At 41.0% G+C, this 10391-nt stretch overlaps 1 protein-coding gene across 1 annotated transcript; it reads left to right on the top strand.

The window, feature by feature from the left end:
• The first annotated feature begins 531 nt into the window (after positions 1–531).
• Positions 532–10130, top strand: LOC146467802 (uncharacterized). Its single transcript, XM_085125648.1, has 3 exons — positions 532–1338; positions 5003–5866; positions 8550–10130. Exons 1-3 carry the CDS (start codon positions 532–534, stop codon positions 9333–9335), a joined length of 2457 nt encoding a protein of 818 aa, XP_084981774.1. The 3' UTR covers positions 9336–10130.
• The last annotated feature ends 261 nt before the right edge of the window (positions 10131–10391 follow it).

Genomic DNA, 10391 nt, shown 5'->3' with positions numbered 1-10391 from the left:
GTGACACAAAAAATAGGTGATAATGCCCATTTAATCTATCAAAATTGGTGGGATTTGTAACACGACGCGATGGCGCCGCCTAAACGGTTCTTTACGTAATAAAAGGTAAATTTGAGTTGTAATTTTAGTGCACGTACTAAACCATTTTACTTCGTTAAATTATAAACTCGGTACATAAGGTCACATAATTTACCACATCTGATACATAGCAGAGTAAAAACCTCTACAAAAAAAACTGCAAGAGTAAAACTATATTTCTTCGCCACTGGCTCAGACACTGAGCCGAACTCCAGATCAACACCTTTTCTTTTCTCGATAAGTTATACACTGAGAATCCCAGTTGCCAACCTTTTAAGCTGTCATGGGACAATGAAGTCTTAATTGTAGGCATGTACATGATAATCCGTCAAATGGGTGGAATGTGCATTGAACGTAACGGCGCCGCTTAAGTGGTTCTATAAGTTTTATTTTATGGTTGCTTGTAGCTGTTGTGCTCAGTGACAGTTCTGACCTGATAACGTTACCCTCAACATGGATGCTAGCAGAGAGTATAAGAGAGCTTTAAATCGAATTTCTACATTCAAAGGAAACTTACAGAAGGATTTAGAAGACATTGAAAGTCAACGAATGCGTTCTATCCGCTCGCTGAGGGAGAAGAAGATGAATTTCATGGAGAAGGCGGCTTCAGTTCCCAAGCTCCGTCTTTCACTGCCTGGACAGACTAACGAAGTGTCCCAAAACATTCCTGTTGTTACCAAACGGCCGTCGCTAGATGATTTGGCTGAAAGCGTGCTTTGGGATGGAAGATTAGCCAAGGAAAGGCTTTCTGCTTCGACGACATGCCAGGTTACGCAAGACTGCCATCTAACGAAGTTTCAGCGTGCCACATTACCGAACTCGCCGCTAGCGCGCAGAAGACAAAGTGAAATTTCTCAGCATAAGACAAAACTAGCACTAAACCGACACCATTCGTTACCAGTGTTTATTGCCACAGCGGAAAAAGATCATTACGATCCAGGTAGAAATGTAGACCAACACGACAATACGGTCTCCTTCAAAACCAATCCGAGAGTGCCAACACCGTTCCTTCCCCCAGGGACCAAGTTATGTCCATCGTCCCCCTGTCAAAGATGGCAGCGTAATTCTCTGTGTCCCACAGACCAACAGCAAAGTGTCTCCCTTCCCTCTTCCCCTCGCTTTGGTCGACGTCGAGCAGAGACATGGAACCCGGAGCCCAGCCAAGAACGGAAGGATACGTTTGCTGAACTTAGCTTAGCGGCGCGAAAGATGAGGTCACTGAGTTTGGACGATGAGGCAATCCCTGCAGCGGGAAGAGAAGTGAGGCTACATCATATATTATTTCTGTTTGTACTAAACCAGTGGATAGTGGGTTTTTACGCGTTCTGATTGGCTACTTAAACTCCGGATAGTATTTGCTATTCACCTCTTGGCATTGCCCTGGATTTCGCGCGCGAGTTTTCCCGCCAATTTCTCTAAGATATAGTGACTAATTGAGGCTTGTTATCCATTGGTTTGGTATATGCTAAAACAATTATCTACGTCAGTGTCGATGAATTGTGGTAGATATTTACCTTGACGTTTCGTGGCTCGGTAAATATCAGCCACTATCCATCTACAGGTGACCACGTCGTAGACAGTCCCTTGATATGAGCAATCGTGCTATCTGATTGGCTCCTGACAGTAGAGTATCGTCTCATATCCTACAAGTAGAGAAGAAGTAGTGAAAACATTCTTCTTTTAACTGGAAAGTGTGTTTTGGTAAGTTGACTAATCTTTCTCAAGAGCTTGCTATCCATTGGTTTGGTATTTGCTAAAACAATTATCTACGTCAGTGTCGATGAATTGTGGTAGATATTTGCCTTGACGTTTCGTGGCTCGGTAAATATCAGCCACTATCCATCTACAGGTGACCACGTCGTAGACAGTCCCTTGATATGAGCAATCGTGCTATCTGATTGGCTCCTGACAGTAGAGTATCGTCTCATATCCTACAAGTAGAGAAGAAGTAGTGAAAACATTCTTCTTTTAACTGGAAAGTGTGTTTTGGTAAGTTGACTAATCTTTCTCAAGAGCACAAGAGTTGTTTATTTGAAAATACAATCTTTCCACTAAATCGAGTCGCCCACGATTGAGTGAAGAGTTTTCAACAGCTCATTTCACGGTCAGTTTGCTTAGTGAGTTTTTGAGTGATACAAACCGAAGTGCTTTTCAAATGTAAATACAAACTAGTTAACATTAACTGAGCGACATGATTTTCAAATGGAAAGCAGTGATGTTTGTGTCAAAACAAAGTACCTCCATCCTCGCTTCCACTCGAAGACCAGGTCACTAAGCACATAATCAAGGTATCAGGAGCCCATGGCCCTATTAAAGGCCGATTAACACTAATACAAGCTGACACGATTAAAAGTATTACCCAGGTTTTCATCTCGCTCATTAAAAATGTTTGTAAAGTCCAATTTTGAGCTAATGGTACAGAAAAATCAAAGTCAAAACTGAGTGGCAAAAATCTTTTTGAAGAATCTTTATTGATTAGTAATTAATCTGAAATCAAATTCACGTTAACCCTTTGTTAAATCCAGGATTAACTCAATCGGGCTTCGAACAGCTGGGCCAAGGACGAAAAGATCTAGCTGTCTGAAGAAAAACTCAGTCCTACAAGTAACAGCTGGGGGTTACAAGTGTTGAAACATTGTATCCCGATTTTGCGTCGTTCCGCCATTATTATTTATTTTCAAACAAAATTGCTTGCATTGTAATGAAGATAAGAAAAGTATGAAACAACGCTCCACCCGCCAATGTGGCACGGGTTCGATTCCCGGACTCGGCGTGTCATAAGTGGACTGAGTTTATTGTTGGTTCTCGTCCTTGTTCCAAGAGCTTCTCCGGTTTTCTCCTCTCCTCGAAAACCAACATTTCCACATTCCATTTCGATCAGGATTATTGTCAAGCACTTTATCATGAGCCTCTGGCTCGGGGGATTGCGCAAGCACTCCCGATGTTCTATTAATGACATTAAATAACGACTTTACCGTTTTTAAACCGCGACAAATGAGTCAAGATGTTTTGGAACTGATTTGACATTGACATTTTGACATTTTTGGTGAACAGTTAAACCCTAAATTGCATTATTATGGCCTTAAGGTTTACCACAAAGTTTAGTTTCAACTGAATAACGGCTGTTCCAGGCATTCACGGAGTGGCGAGCGCCACAAAGAGTAAATATCCGAGCGAACAGCCTAGACAGCACTGCAAGAGAGAAGATTCTAGTCAGACTCGCCTTCTTTTTCACTCTCATTCAATTTTTTTTCCGGCGCCTGTCCTCATCATGATCTGAGCGCCTGGAAAAGGTACCATAGGATTCTAAAGTGGTAAAAAGGAAGGGGGGGGGGGTGATTTATTAGCGCGTTTGTCAGAGCTCATTAATTCACAGCAAATACACTTAAGGGGAGTAAATACAGGTCAGTGATAACTTCACTGTTTTCGTGTAACTCTGGGTTGCAGTAAACCCGTTTACGAACAACCGAGATGAATAGACCCATAAGATTACTTGAGGATCATCATGCTACATCACATTTTAAATTCGAAAATTTCAGACAGGCCTTCATCTTTGGGGCAATATTGAAAACGTCGCGGAAGATTTTGAGGCTCATTTCGTATAAACTGCGCCGGTAGTAAGCGTTTCCAATGGGGTGTGGGCTTATCGCTTTTTATAGCGCGGATATTGGGACGAGAGCTTAACTTAAATTAACTTTTATTTATATGGCACCATTAATACGCTCTTGGCGCTTTACAAATGTATTTGTAAAACAATACAGTCAGTAATAAAATCTAAATACGAAAAGAGCAAGGTTTAAAAAAAGCTATCTACAGTTCAAAAAGGTTCACAATATCTACAAAAACAATGAGTAGCTGTCTTCAAAATGTTCAAAGAGCTATGTTTTAAGGCCTCTTTTGAAGCTCTCGGTAGAGTTTGACTTGTGCAAGACAAGTGGCAGATATCCATAACCCTGGGGCACATACACTAAATTCCCTATCACCATAGATCTTTGTGCACTGAAGACCTCGGCTGATCTGAGCGAACGAAGAAACCAATGGATATTTAGTTCCCATGAGACACGCCTTTTATTTTGATTTTATTTCACACGCTCCAGAATTGGAGCAGTTGGAGCGTGTCCAGCTCGATTGAACCGCGGCATCATACAGCGAAATAGCATCAACAAATTGCTTTTTCGTCCAGAGTGCATTCACCAACACTCGTTAACATAAACTGTTCGGTGTTTACTCAAGATACAGTTTGGTTTTCAAGGAAAAGTGGCTCCAAATTTTTGGTTTAAGAAATTTGTAGTGGTCGCCTCGAATCGTTCTTGTTTTATTTTCAAGAATATATATCGTATCCAAATGAACTCCATATGGTGGATCCTTCAAACCGTGGTCATGCCCAGCCTCACCATGACCATGCGCAATATTGGCGGTCAGTGTATGTCAGCATCCTAGTGGTTATTTGGTGTAGATCGTTACAGAAATCAAATTAATATGATTACAAGCTTTCTAATCTGCTAAGCCTTTTGTCATGAGCTTCGTTATTCGACAATACAATACACGGGAATAAATTCAGAGATTTTAACAGGGACATCGATTGAATATATTGCGTTTTTGTATCATTGCGTTTTCATCAGAGAGTGCGGCAAAATAGTTGGGGTTTAAAAGGGAAGATATGACATTTATCTGAATGAAACGAGTAACCATAGAAAAATAATTACCAACTTATATTGTTTTAAATTCACTCAAAAGACCTATTGCCTTTTTCTCGCTATTGTTCCAGTAACAAAGAAGGAGCGAAGTTTTAATGACTTACTATATATGCGTAAGTGCTCTTCCAAACAAGGACTTGAGTTGTCTGCAGTATATATTAAAGTTAGCTTCAAGCTTTAAGGCAGATTTATCCGTTTTAAAACTGACGTCTATGGAGTGACTAAAACGGCTTAAAACAGTTGCATCGATGGCTCACGGCTTCACGTTTCAGGAGCTAGTGAAAAAGGATGCCATATCAAGCGAAAAAGTAAAGAAGGCCTTAAACATAAATTCATCCTACGATAAGGAGTTAAGGAAAGGATTGTCATGCCTACAAAAAGAACAGAGGAGTTTGATGAATTCTTTGACCAGACAAAAGCGCGATTTGGTCCATAAAAAATCCAGACTGCCGTCTATTCATGTGGCTCGATCAAGCTCCGAGGATGCAAAACTTAAGCAAAAAGCGATTGCAGGGTTTAGTCGCAACGCATGGGTTAATGACGATTCGAAAATGCCCAACGGCTCACCGCCAATGGATACAAAATCTGGTAGCAAAGTCTGCAGTAAAGAAATGTATAAATTCTTCCGAGAAAAGAGTGTCGCTTCGAGCAAAGGGTCCATGATGGCAAACGATGATGAGCTTCTAGATCAAGACGAAGACGTACCATTGTCTGCCTGGCTTTCGAAAGCACCAAAAGATATAGAAAGGAACGACTCCAGACTTGGCGCCAAAGTCACCAATGAGGAAAACGACTCAAGTCGAATGACCTCCCCTGCCTTTGATTCTATGTCGCCACGTTCTCCATCCTTTTCTCGTTTTTACCGTTCGAACATGTTAGATCCTAATGCAGAAAATACTGAGAGCCGTCCTTACTCTCAACCCTCTTCTCCTCGCAGTCCGCGGAGACGCGCAAATACTTTAGACACACCACAACAGCTGCTGCAATCAAGTAGCTGGAGCGATTTAAGGAAGATTGCTGTTGAACGTTCATATTCCTCCCCAGTAGGAGTTGAAAGGCCTCGGGCCGAGTCGACGCCTCTCGATTTGGAGGTAAGTCATATAGTTTGTCTTGGCAGATCGCCGTGAAACTGCGGGTCGATGAGAAACCGTTTGGCATGTTCATTGCTCATATTTAAACCGTGCGAAATATCAAGTTTTGTGAGCCGGTATGTTGTGTAGTGGGCCGGATTCTAGTCCAGTAAGCTATTCTGTCATATTGTCCATAGCTCTAAAGCACGTTGTACATCTTATTGCCTGACAAACCGGCTGTTCTCTGCAAAACAGCAACGCTTGAAAAATAACCAAATTGCAGATTTGATGAAGCGTGTGAATCAGTTGTTCGACCGTCAGATAAATTTGCCATATTATCAGAAAATGAGCGCGTTAGTCAACAAGAATGGCTACTGCATAAACTCAGCGGTTATAATTTACCTAGTGTGGATGGTTGAAAGCCTTGATCTACGTGTGATTACTATTGACTAAATTTGTGCGAATTGTTCACCAAGAGTTAAAAACCCTTCATTTGCAGTTTGTTGATTTAATGGTTACTGTGCTAACAAGTCCTTTACTCTCGATCAACAAATGCTTGATGTCACTTATTATCAACAGAGCCAACTTCATTGGATCAAAATTAACACTGATTGGTGTTAATCAGTCGGTGATCAAATAATTCAATTACTCAATCATCCGGAGGAGACGTATTTTAAGAGTTCTCTCAAGGGTTAATCGCGTGAAACTATCAATTACATAAACATACAATAAACATCCTCGTAAATTATTTTACTATTCTCGGGAAAAACAGAAACCAGCTACGTAAATTGATCTCTTGAACTGCCAACCTATTGTGACGACATAATGATACTACTACTACTACTACTACTTCTACTGCTGCTGCTGCTGTTGCTGCTACTGCTATTACTACTACTATACTACTACTACTACTACTACTACTACTACTACTACTACTACTACTACTACTACTACTATTACTACTACTACTACTACTACTACTACTACTACTACTACTACTACTACTACTACTACTACTACTACTACTGCTGCTGCTGCTGCTGCTGCTGCTACTACTACTATTAATGCTTCTTTACCTTTAAAGCGCTGTATCCAATACATTCCCCTACAGCGCTTTACAATTATACAAGGACTGCGTACGAATACAAAATGGCTTACAGAAATCCAAAACGTTAAAATGTTAATTACTATGATGAATAAATTGGTCAGTGAACGAAGGGCTTTCAGTATAAAGGTCACGAAAGGCTCTTGAACCCGAAATCCACAGTTCTTCCAATGATAGTACAGAAAAGGCCAACCGTCACTTTACTTATTGTTGTCTGTGACTATCAGTTCCTTAATAACCTACAATCTGCTACCGTGACCGAGAACAAAGCAAGTCAGTTCAATGTAAGGACGGTGCCTACTTTTGTTACTGCGCATATGTTCTGCGCATCATGTGATACTCGGGTTTCCTATGGGTGATCCCTTTTGCGCGGTTTAAAACTATGCGGAGAAAGCAGAACTTAGACAATGCTCCTGCTATCCAAAAAGAAAATTGGGGTGACCATGCATTTTTTCAGAGATAATAAAGCTTCAATTTGGAAATAAAACTTCATACATTGCTTTGTATTTTACTGTTTTTTAGAATAATTCTTGCTTAATTACCTCTAAAAAATGCGTGGTTACCCCCAATTTTCCTTTTGGATTTCAATAGCCCTTGCTAAGATCTGCTTTCCTCGCTGATTACCATAAACCACACAAAAATACTTTTTTTATTAGTAGGCACCTTCCTTAACTCCTGCTGACGTCACCGTGTGACTGAAATTTAAGTCAGTCTGAGTTGAGCTGTATTCGGAATAAAGTTTATTTGCGTCATGTATGTGCATTCTGGACTGCATTAGGCAGGTGAAATCTTATTTAGTGTTATCATACACGCAGCTTACATGTCTCAGACGCACCCAACAGCTCATAACATTTCGGTGTAAATCTGTTCGGAAGGCCTCATTAATCACCTCAGAAATTCGGATTTGGTCTTAAGGAAAATCTAAAGTTTTCTTCAACAAAGTATAAGCTCAAATTTCGTAAACACTGGTAAGCTGATTTTTTGAACGGGCAAATACGTAGTTTAAAAATGCGAAAAAAAAATCAGCTTGCATTTTCGTAAACTCAGCAACAGCTCGTAAATTGGGAAATAAGATCCAGTTTTTCCTAAAACTTTCTGCAACTTCAATTTTAAGCTAAAGCCTCTGAACAAGTCAAACATGTATTATTTTAAACAAACATGTCTTTAAAAGGCCACCAAACGATCTGGAAACATAGGAAACAACATTTCAAGTAATGAATGTTCTCGTTGGGTGACATTGCTTTTCATTTCATTATTCCTTTTTTCGTTGTTGCTATTGCTTAGAAAGTTACATTCCCAATTGGGAATCATTGTGTTATTGTTTCTTTGCCAGGAGCCATAATTTTATTCATACTTATTCCGTAACCATTTTAAATCGTACAGAAAGCTTCTTGACCCAAGCGACTGTTCGTTATGCATGAAATAGCCTGAATAAGCTCTCGGGGAAGGAGGGGTGAGGGGAGAAGCTCCTTCTTCTCTTCTCCCCCCCCCCCCCCCCCCCTCTCCCCGAGAGCTTGCTTCTCGCAGGCTACGCATGAAACTTATTCTGGTATCAGCGACTAAACTGATCTCTTTTTTCGTTTGTTTTTAACCCCTCAGGAGGTAAGGAAATCCCAGATCTCTCCTCGACCCCCTCTGTCTCCTCAGGTCAGGCGAGTACGTGGTTTTCAGCCATTGGGAATCGACCAATCACAGTCCTCTCCAGATGACCCAGTCCGCTTACCAAGACTACTTGGGGCGCGGGGCTCGCTGCCAGGTTTGTCATCTGAGGGAGCAGAGAGGAACCGAAGAAGGGTTCAGAGCTTGAACTCCGATAAGCTTGCAAATGACTTATCTCCGCGCAATGAGGCGCTTACACCTAGTAGTATATCACCAAAGCGTTTGGAAAAGCAACAACAGGTGCTCAGTTTGGAAAACGGGTGGTTGAACGATCGTCCCTCCAAGGATGAGTTGCCGCATGGAAAGCTAGAAAGGCAAGATACATCTAGAGCGGAAAGTGATAGTCCATTTTGGTGGGATGGAAATGATGACGATTTCGATGATGATGATGATGATAATGTTGAGAGAGTTGAAGGCGGCAGAGAACAAAAGAAGAAGGTTCATTCTTTAGAGGAAATAAAATATACTCGCTACCTGCGTATGAAATCCCCGAACCACTGGCTGCCGAAGATGGGTAAAGTGCCGGAGAATTTGCTGTCCTCGTCCATCATTGTCGGGCACACAAAGCTTCCCTACGAATCAATCGTCGCTGATGACGAGGAAGAGGATGAAGACGTTTTCGAAGATGAACAAAATGGACTTGAAGTAAAAGAGAAAGACGAGAATAACGACGGTGTAGAACAATCAAACACCGCAGATAATGAGGAAAATGGGTCCGACAACTAAAAGGTTGTCAACGTCAATTCCAGAGTTCATGCAAAGTGTGTTCCTTATTTTGTTAAAGTTTGTAGACTGCAGAGCAGGCCGGCAGGGGAACGCTGAAAACGTTTATAAGTTAGCGGAATCCAACGGTTCATTTCCGTGGACAGTTCAGAAGGTCTTAATCGCCCACAAATCGGATTCAATTGTAGGTAATTTACAGCAAAATGTGAGTTCCAAATTTCGTAAAACTAGCAAACTAATTCCTTTCGTTCTCGAAGTCGGAGTGAAGTGGTCGTGGTGACATCCAGCCAGGGACAGCCAACGACAACATGAAACCAAAGTAGTTAAAAAGTTGCTTCTTGTATTTGTACACCACTTTATGGCCTTTTAAAGACAACTTTGTCTGAAGATATAACAATGTTTGATCTGTTCGGATCGTTTAGCTGGAAATTTAAATTACCGAAACCTTAAGGGCACCAAATCTTATTCCCGGGATTTACGAGCCGCTGACATTGGCTCTCCGAAAATGCTAGCTGGTCCGCACTTTTAACGACACATTTTCCCATTTTGCAAAACAGATTAGTTTTTTCAGAGTTGGGAAAATTCGAGGTGACCTTTCGCTAAAGAAAACGCTTGTTTTTTGTTTTCTAATATTTAATCCGTATTTCTGAGACAGATAATGTCTTTCCAAACAGATTTTCCACCGAAATGAGCCGTTGGGTGCCCCTGCATTCGGCTAGCTAATTCACGGATCCCCCGAACTTCAATTTCAGCTCAAAAGAAGCCTGCACTGCATACAGCTTAGCAGCAGAGCTTGGTATGGCCAGTGATTGTAAATAAATTATACAAAATTCCTGTACATAATAATAAGCAAGTTACAGAAGTTTATTGACGTCGTAACTAGGAAAGTTAACAGAGAGATTAGGGCTTGTTATCGGGATTTTTTCCAACCTTAAGTTGGGTCTCGATTGACAAAGTCAAATCGTGTCCTGTAAAATATAGCTCATTAAAGTTAAAGATAAACTTGAACATAACGTTGTAACAGTAGAAACAGCGTCTACTTTCTGCAACATGAAAATT

The sequence above is a fragment of the Pavona decussata genome, unplaced genomic scaffold, assembly GCF_977016875.1.
Source record: "Pavona decussata unplaced genomic scaffold, jaPavDecu1.1 SCAFFOLD_134, whole genome shotgun sequence".
NCBI lineage: Eukaryota > Metazoa > Cnidaria > Anthozoa > Scleractinia > Agariciidae > Pavona > Pavona decussata.
Note: the sequence above shows the minus strand (reverse complement) of the source record. Positions and strands in the feature narration are given on the sequence as shown.